At 39.3% G+C, this 21,546-nt stretch overlaps 1 protein-coding gene across 2 annotated transcripts in view; it reads right to left on the reverse strand.

Annotated features, from left to right (window-relative positions):
* DOK6 (docking protein 6) overlaps positions 1-11,507 on the reverse strand; it is a 436,008-nt gene extending 424,501 nt beyond the window's left edge. For both annotated transcript variants that reach the window (XM_005586482.5, XM_074022240.1), the window contains exon 1: positions 11,095-11,507. In XM_005586482.5, the coding sequence (XP_005586539.1) occupies positions 11,095-11,160 (66 nt within the window). In that variant the 5' untranslated portion in view covers positions 11,161-11,507. The remainder of the gene's footprint in view (positions 1-11,094) is intronic.
* Between the last annotated feature and the right edge of the window lie 10,039 nt (positions 11,508-21,546).

Here is a 21,546-nt window from a genome sequence, read left to right on the forward strand (position 1 = left end):
CACTTGAGACAACAGATGCAGTAATTTGCATTGTTTCTGCTCTTGTGTCATTACATTGATCCAATAGAAATGACTACTCTGTCGTCCTGTGAAGATTCCTCCACTGAATTGCCTCTTTTGTCACTAACTCAAAGTCGGTCCTAGGTTCCCATAATTTCTAAAAACCAGCTCATGATCTTGTGCTCTAGCTGCAAGGGAGATAAGCATTTTGGGCATTTCATCTTTTATGAGGCAAGACCTTATTTACTACCTTCACCATTCATAATGTGGGAGTACTCTCCAAATATGGGAAAGAGACTCAAATTCCGGCTGAAATAAAGAAATGACAAATGGCTGATATAGACATTCATAGTGTTTATTTTTATTTTTATTTTTATTTTACTTATGGAGGCATACTTTAACTTATTTATCATAGCTCTCTAGGGTTCAGGGGAAATATATGGTGATAAACAACTTGCATTAAAAATTATTCTGGTAAAATGTACTTCATTTATTCTAGAATCACTGGAGATAAAAACCAAGCCTGAAACAAATAATTCTCTTGCCCGGAAATCAATTCACGTAGAATCTCTGGGAGTGGATCTTGCCATTGCTGTTACCAAAACAAATAAAAGAGAAAAAAATAACCCTCAAAAGTAAAATAATTATTTTTCTTCACCATCGTTATGACAAGCCATAGTGCTACAATGGAGGTAGACAACTTGTTTTGAGAATATTCCAAGTCAAAATCATCACAGGTAGAGGGTCTCACAATGACGGAAAAGCCATAGCCAGCTCTCCCGTCTCTCAGCGGAGTTCTGGAGGATCACATGACCTCTACCTCCACAAAAAGCAATTAACCAGTGAGAAGTTCCATTTCTGTAATTCAAGAAAGCCCGCATGCTCATGATCACAAATGCTGCACATACACAAAAAGTATGGATATTTGAAGGCATCAAAAACTACCAAAGATAAAATTGATAATTTATTCTTATAATAATTTTTAAATGAACCAAATGAGAATTCCAGACATGAAAATAAAAACATCAAAATGGATAGCAATGAATAGTTTTAACAGTAGATTATTTGCAGCTGAATAGAAAATTAGCAAACTGAAAGAAATGCAAGAACAATTATTTATCTTGAAGATTTGAGAGGGAAACAGATGAAAGAGTAAAAGCATAAAGACACTTTGAGATATGGTAGTAATTACTTGCCATATCTCTGCTTTCTTACATATGAGTAAGGACAAAGAGAAAGAATGGACAGAATTGATACTTGAAGAGGTAATGGTGGAGAATGTTTCAAAACTGATGAATGATATCAAGCCATAGAATCAAGAAGCCCTATAAACCTCAAGAAAGATGAACGGAATGAAAACTATATTTCTACATGTCATAACAAAACTCCTGAAAACCAAAGATAAAGAACATATTAAAAGCAGACAGAAGAAAAGAGACTAATCATTTTCAAAAGGCAAAAATAAGACTGCCAGATGGATTCTCAATGCAAACAATGGTAGGTGAAAGATTCCTTTTTCCTAAGAGCTAGAAAAACAAAATACTTCTGTGGCAATGGTTCTCCAACCTGGCTAGCTTGTAGAATCACCCAGTACCTTTCCTAGATACTGAAACTCACTTCTGGTTGGCTCCTTGCCAACAGTCCTATTTCACTACAATCTATTCTATGCCCCAGCCTCAGGGGTTTTGTTAATTTGACAATGAACATTTAACCCCTCTTGTGAAACCCATCAGCAATTTCCCAGCTTCCTAGAACTCTACAAGCACTCTTATTCTGGATCTTTTCTCATTACTCCAACTCATCTCATCTAGACACATATTGTTACCTGGATATGTTGTGTCTTATGCATAGAACTTTTAACAAACCCTTCTTAATTCACGACTTGTCAGCTTTCTGGTCACCTTCTCTAAAAACCACAAGGGTACCTACTATCTGCTTGGACTCGAGAGGTATGGGCTATATACTGCTTCAATTTTCTCTCTCCCCATCCATTCAGCTATGCCCTATCTCTTCAAGTAGGAAACAAGGACGAAAGAAAAGAACATAAAACATAAACCTCATAGATACCAGGAGCAAGGTGTTGCAAGGTAGCAGCTGTCTTTCACAGCCATGAGCCCACGTTTATGAAGAATACAAAACTGACTCTGAGCTACTGGTTTTTTAAAATATAGTCTCATTCACTGAATCTCCCATTGGGAAAATCATGATTGCATTGTTCAGAACTCAGTGAGTCTTAAATTAAGTACAATTTAAATAGCCGTGGTATCTTAATTACTTAGATGAGAATACACAAATTAGACAATTGAAATCTTTTAAGAGCATCCACATTGCTGGTAGAAGCATCAGTCATGTATCAAGACAGCCTGGAAAGCATGATCCAGAAGTCCTCAGAAAGGATTAACTCAAATTCATTTCATTGTTTATGAAGTGAATTTCTGTATGTCAAAGAAATTTTTTGTTGTATTCCTTCTGTGTTCACATTATAAAGCATTATAGACTGTCAGGAAATGAGGGTTACATAAAAGATTTAATAGATAATTAACTTTGTATTTCAGAGGTCTTTGCACGAACAACAGTGTAGTTAGCAGTTTAGAGGAGTCTAACGTGTTACATATTTTCTCTATTTCCTAAAAAAATTATCATTTTATGGCAACAATTATCAACTCTGGTGTCACATTAAAAACACTTGAGGGAACTTTAAGGCAAACCCACACTCAACTCCAGGCCGGCCAATTCAGTGAGGAGAGCCCAGGCCGAAGGATCAAGCTCTGCAGGTCACTCCTATATGCAGTTGTCATTGAGAGTGATTTTTTTTTTAATAAAGGGATAGGTAATATAGATAATATAGATATAGATAAAGGGATAGGTAATATAGATAATTATCCGCTCAGGAAAGATAGCAATTCCATATGTATGGGTAGTAACATGCCATTTGGAAATACATACATATTCTACTGAATATATACATATTCAATATATAACACATTATATATGTATATATGTGTGTACATATATACATACAGACATAAACATGCTAAAGGGTAGTGAGTAATCAGAAAAAAGCAATTCCATATTTACAATGGAAAAATCATTAGGAAAAAAGTACTACACATGTTTCTACATGTATATTAGTCTATTCTCATGCTACTGTAAGAACATACCAGAGACTGGGTAATTTATAAAGGACAGAGGTTTAATTGACTCACAGTTCTGCACGGCTGGGGAGGCCTCAGGGAACCTACAATCATGGTGGAAGGCACCTCTTCACAGGGCGGCAGGAAAGAGAATGAGTACCCAGTGAAGGGGGAAGCCCCTTATAAAACCATCAGATCTTGTGAGGACTCACTATCTCAAGAACAGCATGGGAGAAACCACTCCCATGATTCAATGACCTCCCACCAGGTCCCTCCCATGGCACGTGGGGATTATGGGAGCTACAATTCAAGACGAGATTTTGGCGGGGACACAGCCAAAGCATATCAACATGTAATACATTTTATATATAAATGTACACATTTGAATAAGAGATTGGCATACAGGCAGCTTAAAAAATTAATAGTTGTTAAATAAAGGAACATAATTTAAATACATCTATTTTGATTTAAGCCCCTTTAAAGCAACAAGCAACAAAAATAAACAAACAAAATAATCCAGCCTCTTGAGTTGAGATCATGCTGTGGTGGAGTACTGTCAATGCTTGGGCATTTAGCTAACGCTGTCATACTATATGGTGCATGACTATGTCACCATATACTACCTTTTGATTTGTCGGATCCCCATTAATCTGCATAGTTTTTATATTTAGGTTTTCTTTAAATGAACTCACCTTTCAGTAAGCTGATTTAAACATAATCTTTTATAAAGCTATGTTAAATAAAATATAATCTTCCATAAATAAAGGTAATGCTAAAATAAATATATTTAACTATTTAAATAACTTTTAAAGTCCTACCCAGACACTGTCAGCTAAATTTTGAAAGGTGCTCTATTTTTTTTTCTAAAAGGAGAGGTTAGTGAATTTGTGTTTGGTATCAATGAAAATGAAATTGTATCAATTCAGTGTGGCCTGGACAAGTATCTACTTAGTGCTTCCTTATTGTGACATAAATTATTTCACTAAATAGCATTTTTATCTGCAATCTTAATAACTTAGCATTGAGTAAAGTGAATGATCATATCAGCTTTACACCAAGATACCAAAGAAAGCACGTTGACTTTGAAGGGTACACATGACTGTGTTGAACTTGTCTATATATACTCCAAAGTGGTAGCTGTTGTATAGTAGCTATTATACTGAACTTGAAGCTATAAACCTAGGTTTGTATATACAAACACACAAACCCAAGCTGTATCTCAGTAACTCCAGCTGATTTTCCTTTTGCATTCTAGTTTATGTACAGAATGGGGATTAAAAATAGAATATACATTTAAAATCCTACCATAAGAATTATATAATATGTGTGATAAGTCTTTACAAGCTGTAAAATGCACAATACATACAAAATGTAGTGAGATTATGTTACCATTATGAAGTCTCAAACTAAGCATTAATATGTCTTTGCTCCCAGTAATTTTACTGTTAAGCCAAAAATAAAAATTAAACAAGAATTGTTGCAAATAATTCAGGAAAATGGCAGACAAAATATTTTGCCCATGTTGAAAGGTTACAACCATCACTAATCATTGCAAATACCATGCAAACAGTAGTTTTATTAATTTCTGCTCTTGCTTATAGCAAAATATCATTTCTTATTCTATCCAGTTTGACTGACAGGTGCAATATTCTCATTTTCTCATTGAGTAATAGTGTAACAATATAAAAATGAATTACTTAGAGGATAATACTGCTCTGTATCTTAAAATAAATCTAATGAGGATTTATGTAGAAAGTTAATGAAAATGTTCCCTATCTAGAATTTGTGGGCTCTGTGGACAAAGTTACAAGACCTTGAAGAAAAACAGAAAATACTGTGACTAAAGTGAGGCACAAGCAATAAAACTGAGGCTAAAGAAATTATAGTATGGTCCCTTTTAATTATTTGATCTTATTTGATAGAAATTATGTCTTCCTCAAAACCAGCACTGCATTTAAAAATGTGTGAAATCTAGAGATTATCTGTAAATGGTGGGACTACAGATAACTGTAATTTTGTTTGTATTGCATGTCTTTTATCTTCTACAGTTTCTAAAATTGATATAAATAGAAACAGTCCAAAGATACAAATACTGAATTGTCCTACTCAACAGTATCTACATGGTTTATGATCCAAACAGGGCAATGCTAACTAATAAAAATACTTCAAAAAGATGACATTTATGTCAAATATATATGCTTCATAGTAAACTATTTTTTTTTCTAGATGGAGTTTCGTTCTTGTTGCCCAGACTGGAGTGCAGTGGCGTAATCTCAGGTCACTGCAACCTCCACCTCTTGGGTTCAAGCAATTCTCCTGCCTCAGCCTCCTGAGTAGCTGGGATTACAGGCGCCGGCCTCCGTGCCCCGCTAATTTTTGTATTTTTAGTAGAGACGAGGTTTCACAATGTTGGCCAGGCTGCTCTCGAACTCCTCACCTCAGGTGATCTGCCAGCCTCGGCCTCCCAAAGTGTTGGGATTACAGGCATGAGCCACTGCACCTGGCCTAAACTAATTTTGTATTCCGTATTCTATTGTATAGTGATCCAAAATATTCACCATTATTGTGCATGTTTGAAAGACATTTAAGGAAACTGGGAATGTAGATCGTACAAAGATACTTGACCACTGTAGCACTTCCCTGCTCACTGTTAATTTCAGTCATTTGAAAGATCTCTTTAAGTATTATTATCTTTGTTTTCTAAGAAAAGGAATGTCACTTTTAAAGTTCACCTTGCCAGCAGTCATCTGTAAATCTATCAAGATAAAAACTGAGACGTGAATCTTGATAACTCTCTCTTATTACCAGCCTCTCCCAAGGCCTTATATGGGCATAATAATTTAATAGCAAAATCCAGCCATAATGTCCGTATTTGGTTTTTACTGTAAAAATTACCTTAATTTTCACTGTCTTTGGCTTAATTTTAAAAATTCAAAGAACATCAGACATGTTCATATGCAGATAGAGGCATGTTTTTAAAAGGAAAAAAAATTGCCAATAGAGATAGTAGTTTCTAAGCATACATCAGATGTCATACACACAAACTGGCAGCTGAAGATAACGTAAAATATAGGAATTGGGTAGAAGATACTTAAGATCTTTTCTTACTGGAAAATTCTAAGAACTAGCATTATTTGCAGGAATATATAGATAGATACAGAAATAAGTGGCAAATGTACACATAGTGTAAAGAATATGCATAATTGTCACATGAATAAAAATCTAGAATCAAATAGAGAGTTCAAATAATTGAAATTGTCACATGCTAAATTAGTATTTAATGAGAAATGATAACTATACAAATGATAAATAAACACAGATATCACAGATCCATTTCAGAAAACAATGTCCAGGATTCACAATATTCTAGACAAGTAAAGATTCAAACATATTCATTATAATTTCTGCACTGTAAATCCATAGATTGGGAATTCATATATGAAGTAATGATTCTGAAAGTTCTTCAGAACTTTGAAATGGTCAGAATGACTAAGTTATTTATATGTTTTATCTTAAATATATTTATGCATCTAATTCTTGGCAAATTGGTAATGCATGCCATATGAGATATAATCTCTCTTTAAAAACTAGTTTTTACAGACTTGGAGACCAAAGAAATTGTAAAGTGGTCTAAAGGACAAAATATACAAATGTACATATGCACATTTCTATTTATTTTATTGTATTAGTTATTTTGAGACAGAGTTTCGCTTTGCCACCCAGGCTGGAACGCAGAGACACGATCTCGGCTCACAGCAACTTCCACCTCCCAGGTTCAAGCAATTCTCGTGCCTCAGCCTCCTGAGTAGCTGGGACTACAGGTACACATCACCAGACCCCACTGACTTTTTGTAATTTTTAGTAGAGACAGGGTTTCACCATGTTGCCTCAGCCTCCCAAAATGCTAGGATTACAGGCTTGAGCCACCGTGTCCAGCCATTTGTATTTATTTTAATGAGTGAGCTTCTATAAAAGGGTAAATTTTCATCAATCTCTCTCATGAACAAATATTCTGAGGAAAGCTGTTGTGAGAGGAAAGGAAAACTCACAGTGTTTACAGAAAGGATATCAATTATCCTTAAGCCAGGAATGGAGTTGTCCTGAGGTTTTAATCAAGAAGGGAGAAAGGGCAAGAGGTAGGTGAATCCACAATAAGTTGTTAAAACAAAAGAAAAATATGCAAAAACTGAAATTCTCAATAGGTGCTCAGCTCATAAAGTTAGTGCTCTTCAAAACCCCAAATCTGTTCCTCCACATTTCCCTGCTTCTCCTACAGCGAAGTTGGTGCAAAGTGACAATGCCTGGTCCGATGTACTCTGAGTAGCAATGATGCAGGGGTTATTTCTTATAAATAATTCAGGCTTAACACAGTATGACTCTGTAATACACACACAAACACCAGTGTATACTGCCTCTCAAACTGTGGACACTCCAGGATAATTTGATCACGTGTTGAGTGTGTACCTGAATATACATACACACACACACCACCCTATCCTAAAACACTCCTTCAGAACCCACACATATCAATACCAACCTCTCACCTGAGTTTGAGTAAGAAATATAAAATGTCTGTAGAAGATACTATTTTGCCTGCATACAATGTGTCTGTGAATAGTCATGTTGATGTATTTGAATGAATTTCTTGAAAAAAAATGATGTGAGGTCTGTGTCTAAAATAAGTCAAGGTATAGCAGTCTAAAATTTGTACAGTGATGTTGATGACAATGACTGTGATGATGGTGATGATGGTGGTGATGATGATGATAATGGTATCATTCCACAATGCTGCATCTATTTTTGATAACTTTAGGGTCAATACATAAACTGTTGGATTATTAATGCTTTCAGTGATTGAGTTCTTAGTTTGGCTGCAAACCAAAAACCGACTGGATATTTTGCTATATATGCCTTGCTTACTAAACTTTACTTCTTTGCCCAAACAGTGGGTAAGGGACTGGACTCAAAAGGTTGCTAGCTTCCCCAGTGAGACACAGGGCAAGGGCCCTTTTGACCTCGTAAAACTGGAAGCCCCTCTGAAAGGGCTGACTTGCTACCTAGAGGACAAGAAATGCCTTACAGCCCTCATTCAAAATTGCACTAATCTGTGAGGAGCAAAGTGCACATTAGAACATTTCATCATAACTTATGTTTCATGTCAGTAATTATCTCTGATGCAATTGGCCTCATATCCAGGCCTTTTTTTCCTCCATTAGAATATCACAGACTTCGATTTTTGAAAGAATGAGTCCTGTCCATAATAAATCAAATATCTATGCATGTTTAATTAAAATTATTTATATTTTGAAATTTAGTTTTGGACATAAATCATACGAACTCATCTTATCCTTAGAGTTAAAAAATATGTTACTTGGAAAAGTTCATACTTTCGAGTCCATAAAATTAGGAATAAGTATTATTAACTATGCAAAGGAAATATTAATGTTTGGATAATTTCAATTTTTATGATTTGGGGTATGACTCTTTAAGGCACACAGTATTTGCTTAGAGTTTTACTCTCTTATGGGACTCACTTAACTTAGTAAGGTCACAGAACCAGCCATGTGAAGTTCTGCCATTTAAATTCACTCTTCTGCATATTAGAATATTCTGAATAGAAAAGCATCTGACTTAAAAAAAAGTTCCCAAAATAGTCAAGGTGAATTTAGTATTTTGATTTAATTTAAAACAAAACTGTTTCAATATCTAACTTTGAAGTCTACGTTTCTCAGGTAGAAATGGAGGACAAAAGCAATTAATTTTTATATAAACACACTTTCATTGTTTTCTATGAAGGTTGCACTTTACAAAGGCAAAGCTCTAAACAGTGAACACAGCAAGAGGCTTTGTAAGTGTAAATATACGTTTGCACACATCGGTAGGCAGAAATGGTGTTCAAGATGACATTTCAAACGCCGTGAATGCCAGTTACCCAAAAAGCATTCAATGCACTTTCCTTGGACCGTGGGTTACATACTCAGTTTTTATTGTGTGAAATCCTGGCAGGCTTGGATGGGGTGGGGGGGAATCCTATAGACTCCAGGGCCAAGTGCGCAGGAAGGGGATACTCAGGCTACATTCTTCAGTCTCATTTTCACATGCAGGTGACTCTGTGAACGCAGACACACATCTTGTGTGGGACTTAACTCATTCATTAGTTATATATAGTGTGAAGCATCACACACAATCTCGATTTCAAGAAGAACAAAGGCCGAGAAAAATAAACAAGCATCGTGTCGTAAAGCAAAGGGCTTCAAAGGTCAAGCTAAGAATATGACTCCCTTCCACCTCCATCTCTGCACCTCCCTTGGCTGACAGCTGTGTGGTGACAGACTTGAGCATTGCGTCCCGGCTGCGAGGAACAACCAGACTCCTGGAGAACCGCAGCTTTTTCTGTGGGTTCGTCCTTATATCCCTGGGAAAGAATGAGGCGCTTTCTCCTACCCAAGAAAAGCCCTTGAATCCTGACCGAGGATCTGACTCTGGCGCCTGCTCTCTTTCGCCTTGGTGGGGCTCACGGCAGCGCACGTTGGCTCCAGGCTGGAGGAAGGGGGGCGTTGCTGTCGCACTCGCTCTTGCAGCCTCCCAGTCTACTACAGAACTGCTGAAGTTCCAGAATGGGCCCCTGTTGTCCTTGGGGTACAGTATGCATCTTTAATGCGAAACCCAGCAGAGGCAGCACCAAGAGTCAAGTCGGCCTTCGCCGTCCGTCCTCCTGTCCCCAACACCTGGCGCCGCCAACTCCCGACAAAGCGACTCCTGGTGCTTGGTGCTCTGCCCTCTTTCAGGGATTCTACTGTACCTTTCTTCTACTCTCTAACACTACTCTTCTTTTGCTTTCTTTTTTACACAGAAATTAGCAAAGTTCTCCCCTCTTTCTCCCCTTCCCCAAGTTGGAGGATTCTTCCAGCCATCAGGGAACACAGGGAAGGTTCTAGCTCAAGAGAAGGTTCTTCTCTTTTGCCCCGGGATGCAGGAGCCTGGTAGAACTGGAACTTGGAGGACAGTGAGGCAGACACAACCAGAGTCCGGAGCACGGGCACTTTCTTTCCCAGACGAGTTTCCCCTCGCTCTTCCGGACCACCCCACCCGGGTCAGCCTCCCAGGGCACCCCACCTCGCGCGCTCCCTGGGGACCTCCTGCCCGTCCCTCCATCCTCCCCCTCGCGTCCCAAGTCTAGGCCGCTCCCGTCCAGGTGCCCGCCCCTCCTGTCCCGCTGCCTCCCGTTGAGTCCCTCCTACCGCCTCGTCTGGTCACTAGAATAGTTTTGAACCCTTGGGTTCTACACTGTTTCCCTCCCAAGTCAGGCAGCGTATCTCTCAAGAAGTAGAGAAAGGTCTCCATCAACTTTGCCGTTACGGAGCAGTGTCCACCGGCGGGCGCGGGGCACACACCTGCCTGCACGCGGGCGCGGGTCCCCGGGTCGGGGAGCACTCGCGGGGCGCGGGAGCCGCCCTCCGCCACGGCGAAGACGCCCTAAACTCGCTCGCTACAGCCGGCAGGGACGCGCGGCGCTGGGAGGGCATAAAACGGGAATTTCGAATTGAGCTTGGGAAGCGGGGACCAGAAAATGGTGATTCTAAACACACGCGAGCTTCGCCACACAGCAGTTCCACCCGAAAGGCGCACACTTTTGAGAACAGACCATCGTGGATAGCACCGCACAGAAACCTCCTCCAAGGCACGTTCCTCGTTGGAACTGACAACCCCTTTCGTCTACTGACTTCCCCGCACGGTCGAAGACAGCCCGGTGCACTCGAGGATGGGGACTCAGGCGCTCCCGGAGCCCGCAGGTCCGTCTGCAGAACCCCCCCGGCAGGTGCGGGCCCCCACCTGGCCAAGCAACAGGGCCGGGTCCCTCTCTGCCCAATACCCGCACGGGTCACCTCTCCCTGCCCCCCAGGCAGCCAGCCGGGCCGAACGAGCGCAGGGGAAGGAGCAAGCCGAGCGAACCACTCACCCCTAGCTTCCTGCTGCGGATTTTCACGTAGCCCTGCTTGACTATGTCGTTAAAGTTGGAGGCCATGGCCAGCGCGATCGGGCTCCTGCGCTCCGCGATCCGCTCTCCAGAGTCGAGAGCCGCCGTCCGCCGCCGGGTCTGCGCGGGTCTCGCATCCAGCCGGCCGCCGCCAGCAGCAGCGCCGCCGCCCGCTCCTCCACGAGCTCCCGCCGGTGGGGACGCCGGGTCGCCTGCAGGGCCGCCGCGGACAGGGAAGGGGGCCCGGCGCCGTGAGCCACACCAGCCCTCCGCGTTCCGGCGCTCACCTTCGCCCCGCGCCGCGGCCCGCGCAGCCGCCAGCTGCGGGCGCCCCCACCGCGCCGCCGCCCCCGGCAGCACCCACGGGCTGGCGCCTCGCTCGGCGGCGCACAGCTGGCCGGAGCGCACCACCGCGGCTCCCCGGCGCGGGGGGAGGGGGCGGGCCGGGGGGGCGGGCTGATGCGCCGGCCCCGCTCCCTCCCCCTGGTCCGCGGGATGGCTGGGCTCGGAGACGCTCGCAAGAAGCGCTCCATCCCTCTCCGCGCGGGCGGGAGCGCCTCCTCCGCCGCGCGCCCCGGGCCCGCTCCCCACCCGGCTCCCCACCCGGCTCCCCACCCGGCTTCCCGGTCCCTCAGCGCTCCCCGGGCGCGAGATTCCTAAGGACACGGCGCCTCATTCCCGGGCTCTAAATCTCCACTCGCAAGCTGGGCACCGGGGAAAGGGCGGTGGGGACACTTCCAACGTGCAAGGCCAGCGGGAGCGAGACACTTGTTTATTTCATCGGCCTTGTTTACAGTACATTTTTATTCCCAAGCACACGCGGTCGTTCCAGGTCTTTGCCCCGTTAGGAAGTGTAAATCAATCGACGCCAAACCCTTCCTGGTGCACACAAAGAGACCAATCGTGCGCATGTGTCTAATCCTCCCGCAGCCTAGAAACAGGCAAGCGGGTGAGGCAGCCGGGCGCCGACGTCCTCTGCTGAAGGAGTGGAGAAGACCGACCCGAATGGTTGATTTATGCATGCGTTTTCGTTAACTAGGACTAAAAGTGGCTCCTGGCTCTTCTGGGAAAATGGAGAATGTGGTTGTTATCAATGGATGCCAATGACTTCTTGAAATGCTCAACTTGCACAAACAAAAAATGAAGAACTTTCTCCCCTTAATGTAGAAACACATGGTATTTTAAAAGTAGGTTTTCCATTATTGTAAAGACATTTTAATTTTTAAGATTATATTTTTGTGAAAGATTCGAGGAAAAAGAGGGATAATGAATTTTGACTGGAGGCAATATATGGATTTTTACTATAGGCTAGAACATTTAGTACTTACTTGCTAAGGATGTTTCTAATTAGTAAAATGTATAAAGGTTGACAATTTTTAAGGTGACTCCTGCAAGAGTTATATTTAATCAAAAGATGGTGTTTATTACAGTGAGCAGTATTTTTCCAGATTCTCATTTAAAATTTCCCACCCCTATTTGAAACACAATAATACTAAGAAAGGAAGGAAACCGAACTTGAATGGGGTTGAGGGGGGAATGTAAAAACTTGAAGAACAAGGTAGCACGTCCCTCACTCCAACCAGACAGCATCCATGGGAGATTTTTGGCTCATACATAGCAGAAGTCTCCATCTAGAGCCCATGTAAACCAATGGAAATTCTTATTTGCTTTAACAGCACGCTATTCCTATTCATTTATTAATGTGGGCTAGCTGGGTTTTGTTTTTGTTTTTGTTTTTGTTTGTTTTTTTAAATAAAAAAACTTCCCACCGTGCAAAGTACCAGATGCTGGGACAGATCAGATACTAAGAATAACACGGTAAAATCCTTTCTGCTGTCACTCTGGAATGGGCCCAAACTCTTACCTTCCCAGATAATTTGCATAAACTCCCTGGAATGGGCTCAAGCTCTGACCTTCTCAGAAAATGTGCATAAACTCTCTGATAACTCCTTGTAATTCTTTCCTCTGAATACCTGGCACAGCTTGTCTATTCCACCCACTTTTTACTATTTCATACACTGCATGGCCATTTTTTAAAAAATATAAAGACTGCTTTAGGTTTGTAAATGCTTTAAATAAGTTATTTTCTTCAGCCCTCTTTGCAACCACATATGTTAAATGAAGAATACTTGGCAGTTACTAGATGAAATCGACGCTCAGAGACATTCAGTTGCAGAGCCACAGGTTTCAAGATTGGTTTGAGGTCTACAATGATTTCTATGACCACAGACTCCTTCTCCTATTTATATAATCACCTGTTTTCACAAGTCAGTTGTCAGTTATCAGTTCTTTGAAGTCAGGGATTAGTTTTGTCTCAGCAACAATCTTAGTGCTGACATAACAGTCAGGTGTGATCACTGATCATGGCTTTTAATGATTATGTATATGATTACTGTGCCGACACTCATGTTTATCAACGTCTTTGTAACACCCTAGCATGATTTCAGTATTCTCATTTATCTTTTATTTTTAAATGGGTGTTACAGCAATTTTTATGTATGCGTGTCCCTCTCTTTATGATCTTTATTTGCCTCTTGAAAGCCCTAGGTTATCTGTCATGTAAATTTTCCCAATTCGGGATCTGGTTGCATAGCCTCAATTAAATATGTTCACCCAAGTCCCACATTTCCTACTAATGTGACTTAGAAACTTACTTGCATTCTCCTTTTTTAACAAAATAATAAAAGATGCTGTGTATATTCTACTGAATTGTACCAAAGGAACAAAACATCTAGCTGTTCCATTGATTGGAAGGTTAAAGTGTTGTCAACACTCATCTGTACATTATAAAATCATAAAATATAAATTCTATGAAATTGTAGAATTATCAAATTCTCCACCAACCTTCCAACTAGTGGTTTTTGTGTCACTGATGATCATTGCTTACATACATTACTTCATTAGGGATTGCAAAGTTGTGATTTTCTAATTTAACTTTATTCTTGAGTTTATGAGTATATACCCTCTTCTAAAAAAGAAACAAATAAACAAAAATACTTTCCCTCACAAATTAGAGAATTCCCCTGAAACAGACACTCTATAAGAAAGGCAGGCTTGATTCTTAACCATTATCATCCATGTTTTAGAAATCTTGAATGGGTTCTAGCAAACTCGAAATGAATCCCTGCTGCTTTTGGAATATCATTTCCAAAACTGTAGTTTTGTATATTTGATGTATTTCAGTGCATCACAGTCATCATTCTTTTTGGTGTTTGAACTATCCCATCTTAGATGAGAAGGAGCTGCTTCCATAGACATTTTTGCATTTTGAACAGGTAGCCATGAACTTTACTGGCCTGGCTGTGATCAATAGCAAGGTATCCCATGCTTATCTAATACATTTCCAACTGCAGACCTGGAACTCATTATTTCTTTTGGAATCTTAATTTGTTTTCAGTGAAATTCATTTCCCATAATTTGGTTGTTAGTGGTGTTTTTTGCTACTAGTTTTATGCTTTTCAGTTATAAAGCAAGGAAACTTTAATTTCAGAAATATATATTAAAAGAAAAAAACTCACTTTCAAAGTATATTTTCAATTCAAATTAATGTTGACATATTCCATATTTTAGGATTATTTTTCCTTTGAGATACTCACTATATAGTGTGAAATATTTACAAGTTTCCAAAGTCAGATATATCAAATAAGGCACATTGAGAGAGATAGCTCTCATTTCTTTCCCTTCCTCTCTTTGTAAGAAATTGGATTTTGGTTTGCCCTTTTATTTATTTTTAGTTTTTTTTAAATATAAGGAAAGACATATATGGGTACCTATTTTTGTCTTACAGAAAAAAAAAGGCGGCCAGGTGCGGTGGCTCACGCCTGTAATCCCAGCACTTTGAGCGGCTGAGGCAGGCAGATCACAAGGTCAGGAGATCGAGACCATGGTGAAACTCAGTTTCTACTAAAAATACAAAAAATTAGCCGGGCTTGTTGGCGGGCGCCTGTAGTCCCAGCTACTCAGGAGGCTGAGGCAGGAGAATGGCGGGAACCCGGGAGGCGGAGCTTGCAGTGAGCCGAGATCGCGCCACTGCACTCCACCCTGGGCGACAGAGCGAGACTCCACCTCAAAAAACCAAAACAAAAAAAAAGCGTGCAATTCAACATTTTATTACTCCAGTAGGCAGCCTCTAAATTGGGCCGTAAGACTTGATATCTGGCCCTGTATAATTCCTCTTTCTCAGTGTGGGATGGACTTTCCCCTCCCCCCCCCCAGCTTCTAATGAATACAGCAGAAGTGATGGGGTGTTCTCCCTGAATTAAGTTATAAAAAGACTGTGGCTTCTTACATGCTGGGTCGTCTCTATTGGATTGCTTACCCTGGAGGAAGCCAGCTACCACAATATGAGCAATCCTATGGAGAGGCCCATGCAAATGAGCTTGGAGGGTGTCCATCTGAGGCTTTCCAAAAGCCATGCGAGTAAACTCAGAAACAGATCCGCCCAGTCACTTTAGATGGCCACACCCTGGCAGTCACTGAGAGAGCCTGAGCCAAGACCAACCAGCTAGGCTGCTCCTAGTTGTTTTTCAACAAAGGAAACTTTAGTTATTTGTAAGTTAATAACTAAAATAGACTTTGGTATATGGAAGTAGGGTGTTGTCTTAATGGAAAAAAAAAAAAACCTAAAATTTGAGAATGATTTTGGAATTTATGAGTGGCCTTGAGAAGAGTATTAGTAAAGACGGAAAGCATCTTCAACGTGCTGTTTGTAGCATTTTGAACTTTGAGGGCACTGAGTAAGCTCACACAACAAAGTGAAGAAAATATGATTGAAAATTGAAAGGAGTATTCTGGTTATTTAGTGGCAGGAAACTTAGTAACAGTGTTCCTTGCAGCTATGTGGAAACTAGAAAATGCATGTAATAAACTCCCTGATCTAGATAAGAAAATCTCCATCCAAAGTATTTGAAGTGCAACTGTTTCTTCTTTCCATTTAGTACATTTTTGTTTGTTTGTTTAGACGGAATCTCACTCTGTCATCCAGGCTGGAGAGTGCAGTAGCAAGGTCCCGGCTCACTGCAACCTCCGCCTCACAGGCTCAAGTGATTCTCCTGTCTCAGCCTCCTGAGTAGCTGGGACTACAGGTATGTGCCACCACACACTCGGCTAATTTTTGTATTTTTAGTAGAGACAGAGTTTCACCATGTTAGCCAGGCTGTTCTGGAACTCCTGGCCTCAGGTGATCTGTCCATGTCGGCCTCAGTGGCCTCCCAAAGTGCTGAGATTACAGGCATGAGTCACTGTGCCTGGCCCCACTTAGTACAAATAGAAAGGAGAGAGATACACTGAGGGAAGGACTGTTGAACAGAAGGGAGCCAACAACTGATGGTTTCGAATATTCTCACCTTCTTCAGACCAGAATGCTCAAATTAATAAATGGAAGCTGAACAAAAATCTCATCCTGGGCACTGACTGCCATGAATATTTAGTGTAAAGATAATGTCAAGGATGTGACAATAAAATATATTGTTTAAGATTTCAGAAAATCAATTATTTCATGGCCACACTCTTGGCTTTATCTTTACCCCACATTGTCATGGCACTGCTCTTGATTTGATCTAATAAAGAGAGTCACAGGAAACCCACAACATTCTTGAAAGATTTATTATGCTGAAGCATTGCCAGACAAAGATAATCTACAACGAGGAGAAGCACGTGGATTCCCGATATTCTACTAACAAGAAGCAGGCTGAGAGAATAGGTCAGGTGCAGAGACATGCCACATTAAATAAATAAATAAATAAATAAATAAATAAATATTACTCAGAGGGAGGAACCAAGAGCCTAGAAGGGAGAGCAAAAACCTTGGAGGATTATACCCTCACCCTGAGAACTAGTCTGGAACTTCCAGCATTTCTCCATCTGGATTTCAGAATTATCATGGACCAGTAATTGTTTTCCTTCTGTTTTCTCCCTTTTTGAACAGGAATGTGTATAGTGGCTGTATTATGCTTGTCCCACCATTGTTGGATACATGGTAGGCAGATGACTTGTCTCTTTAGTTTCAAATGTTTGAAAAAAAGATCTACAGTTGAAAAACTGTGCCCAAGGCATTACACTTGAGAAGCTTCATTTCTGTTTCATATAACAAAATTTTGTACTTTGAGTTCAGACTGTAGTGAGTGAGAATCTGAAGGTCTTAAAAGGGGTTGGCATATTTTGCACATGAGGAACATGAAGCATTGAGGGTCAGGGAGCAGCCTGTGGGAGGCAGCTTTTAAGATGGGTCTACAACCTCCCGTCTCCTTACAATCACCTCTTTGCGTGTGGCTTGGACTACTGAATAAATTCTCAGTCTGGCAGAAGTGATAGGATGTCATTTTCAAGAATAAGTTATCAAAAGCATGCGAGTGTATTCCCTAGGTATGTCTTGCTCTCTCCTTTTTTCCTTTCGTTTGCAAAATGAATATGCTCCTTCCTTATGAATGTCATCTAAAAGTATTACTTAGTTCATGTTTCTAATTCAAAATACTGGAAACCTAAAAACATACTCTAGATCTTTTCTGGCACTCATTTTTAAGGAATTATGCTTTTTGAAAATCTATTTTAGGGATGTTTAGTTTACTGGGCGAGAGACTGAGTTAGGATACCCTTGGCATCCGTTTTCCCTTGTACCATGAGGTAATGAAAGATACAACTTCTGAGTATGCCTTTTGAGACTTCCTGAAATTTACCTCCTCAGGTCCCTCACCCACAAATATCTTGATCTTCTCATAATGACAGATTCCTGTCCGGGATCATTTTTATTCTAATGTCTAACAGTTTTCTCCTCAATGTGGGACTTCATATTTCAGAGTGCTAATCCTCAAGCAACTCCCATACACTTGCACCTCTACCTATAGTCTCCACACAACCACTTGAAGTTTGGGACATCTGAAGCCCAATCTTTTAAACTACATATTTTTTTAAATTAATTGTTCTCAGATTGGTCTACTTATTCCTTTAGTCTAAGTAGGAAATCTTCCTCTAGAAAGTGTATCACTGTATATATATATATATATACACACACACACACACATATATATACACACATATATACATATATATATATATATATATATAAATTCTTAGGGCAGTAATAGATTGTTCTTCTCCTCTAGTTTCTCCTATACAACTACTTATCCCCCGAGATCCTTGTTGCTGTTGGTGATTAGCCATACCCACCCTGATTTTAGCTTCTGTGGCATATCTTGTCACTTAGTTAAATTAAGAAGTTCTATCGATGTTTTTCCTTTTCTATCCCAGTTGCTGTCTTTGTTTATTTGACAGAATTTAAGATATTCAAATTATTTTGCTACCCACCCCAACACCATCTTACAGAGCACCCACTTCTATCTTTATAAGATATTGTATTTATGATTGAAGATTTTTATATAAATATTTAACCCACTTATTTAAACTTATTTGAGGGAAAACCGACATGACTACATTTCTGTTAATGTTTAATATACACTTCTTGAATAGATCTTTATTTATTTAATATGAATAGCCCATATATTGTCTACTAAAAATAAATATGTATTTGCTTTTGTTTTTGTACCTTCTATTCAGCTGAATAGAATAGTCAATTTTTATTATAGAACCACATATTTTAGTCATTTATAATAATTACAATGTGGATTTCATATGCTTATAATGGTGGTTAACATCTGTCAATGCAAGTTCATTTCCCATCCCAATGTATGTATTATAATTGTTCTTTTCAAAATTTGTGATACCAAAGTTTTCGTTTATAAATCTCTCCCATACTTCCCACACTCCCATTTCCCATTGGACTTGCTTGCAATTATATGATTATTTTTCACTAAAATTTGAGTAAATGCATATACTTCAAATTTTGTATTTTCCTATTTAGATTATGACTCTGCTTCCTCTTTCCATAAATCATACTACTTGGTAATATATTGCAGTTTTTAAAAATATGCATCATGTTTACATATTTCTTTTAAATTTATTCTTTGGCACATTTTTCGCTGTCATAAATAATATTGTTTCCTTTATTAAACTTTATCACTGATGATAATATTGGATTATTAGAAATGCTCTTATAGAAGTCTCATGGAAAGCTCTTACTATTTAGAATTGATTTTTAATTGATTTTCTTGCATTTTTTGTTAAAATAAAAATAATTTTATCTCCTGTTCAGTATTTTTACTATAATATTTTTTATTTGCAATGGATATAACTTCTGGAACAATGTGAAGTAACAGCTGCTAATGCAGTCATTCAATAACATTTTTGCTAAAGAATTTGAGGAGTGATTAAGGATTAAAACGTTAACTCTTCAGATAAAATACTTCTTTTCAAGTCTTATTTTGTAAAGTACTTGTTAACCAAAATGTTTATTGAATTTTACCAAATGTGGGCCGACCGCGGTGGCTCACGCCTGTAATCCCAGCACTTTGGGAGGCCAAGGCAGGCGGATCACGAGGTCAGGAGGTCGAGACCATCCTGGCTAACATGGTGAAACCCCTCTCTGCTAAAAATACAAAAAATTAGCCGGGCGTGGTGGCGGCGCCTGTCATCCCAGCTACTCCAGAGGCTGAGGCAGGAGAATGGCAGGAACCCGGGAGGCGGGGCTTGCAGTGAGCTGAGATGGCGCCACTGCACTCCAGCCTGGGCAAGAGCAAGACTCCGTTTCAAAAAAAAAAAAAAAAAAAAAAAAGTACTAAATGTGTCTTTTGTATCTGTGAAAATCATAATATAATTTGTATCTTAAATTTGATAAACTAAGTACATTAATGTATTTATTTGTGTTGGCCATCTTCAATTCCTAAAATACAATTTGGTTAATCAAGATTAATAAGTAATGTATTCAATTTGATGGGATAAGTTACCTGTGATTAATGTAATTATGGTTGCCATGTAGTTAGTGTTCTGTGTATTTTGTAAAAAGGAAATAGCAAATGGCATTCCTTTTTCTATATTCAGAAATATTTTAAATAAAAAATGATCTGGTCTTTAGAAGTTGGACAAAATTTTTGGCCCCATATATTTGACAAGTTAATTCTTTTATTGCTTTTAACTCATCTGAATTCAATGAGTCTTCCAAGTGTACAAAAATTTTTCTCTGCTAATTTTAGTGATTTATGTAATACAGAATCACAAATATCTTTAGGATTTTAAAATTAATTATTTCATGTTATATACAGAATTTTAAATACCTCTTTGATGTTTACAGTGGTAGTCTCATTTCTAAAATTTTGTATTCCCTTTCTTCTTTCTTTTGATTTCTTTTGATTAGGTTTACTTTTTCTCGTTAATCAACTCATATTTTTATTATTTAATTGTATTTTTTCATTTATCTTTTACATATACACACCACTGTCCAAAATGTTTTATAAAATGTATAACTAGTTTCCTGCTAGGTCTTTTCTTAGATACAGCCCCACTTCCTAGAGTCAAACACATTTTAACACAGGGGTCCCCAACCCCTGGGCCATGGACATCACACACACAACATCTCTCTCCTACTTCCTTCAAATATTATTTCTTTCACTCTCTTTATTGCCACTATTGTTTCACTGTGTATTATAGCCTTAATTGCATTTACTCAAAATTTATATATTGAAGCCCTCATTCATGGTACCATAAAATGTGACTGTATTTAAAAACGGAGTCAAGTTAAAAATGAGGTATTGGTGGGGAGAGGGGATCTAATTGAGTATGTCTGTTGTCCTCGGAAGAAGAGGAAGTTTGGAGATAGACAGGTAGAGGTAGAAGATGATGAGAAGATACGGGGAGAAGATGTCCGTCTACCAGCTGTGGAGAGAGACTCAGAAGAACCTAACCCTGCTGATTCTTCGTTCTCAAGACTTCTAGCGTTCAGCGCATGAGAAAATAAATTTCTGTTGTTTGAGCCACCCAGTCTTTGGTACTTTTATATGATGGCCCTAGCAAACTAATACACTATGCTACCTAAAATATTTTATGGCTGCAGAGGCCTTCACGTATTTCTTTACATTTATTCCTTTACATTTATTCCATTTAAATGTGATGTATTACTGCCAATATAAGTAATGTTTTTGAAATATTTTCATTTTACTATATAGAAATACAGTTGATTTTATATATTGACTTTGCTATATTCACTTATTAGACCTAGTAGTTGATTTGCAAATTATTTTGAGTTTTCTACATATACAGTGATGTCATCTCTGAATAAAAATAGTTTTACTTCTTCCTGCTCTGGTTAGGGTCTATTTAAAGTTTAATGGAATTGGTAAGATTGGATGTTCTCGCCTGTTCACTTACTTTGGGGAAATCTAATATTACATTAATTAAGATATTAACTTCATAAATAACTTTGTTATGCAAAAATTTCTATTGCTGGTTTTTGGGTAGATTTTATATGAATAGAGGTTGAATTTTATCCAATGGCAAATGTTTTGAGGAGGAGACAGTGTTCGAAGCACTTGCAAGTCTCCAGTTGGT

This window comes from Macaca fascicularis, chromosome 18, assembly GCF_037993035.2.
Source record: "Macaca fascicularis isolate 582-1 chromosome 18, T2T-MFA8v1.1".
NCBI classification, from domain to species: domain Eukaryota; kingdom Metazoa; phylum Chordata; class Mammalia; order Primates; family Cercopithecidae; genus Macaca; species Macaca fascicularis.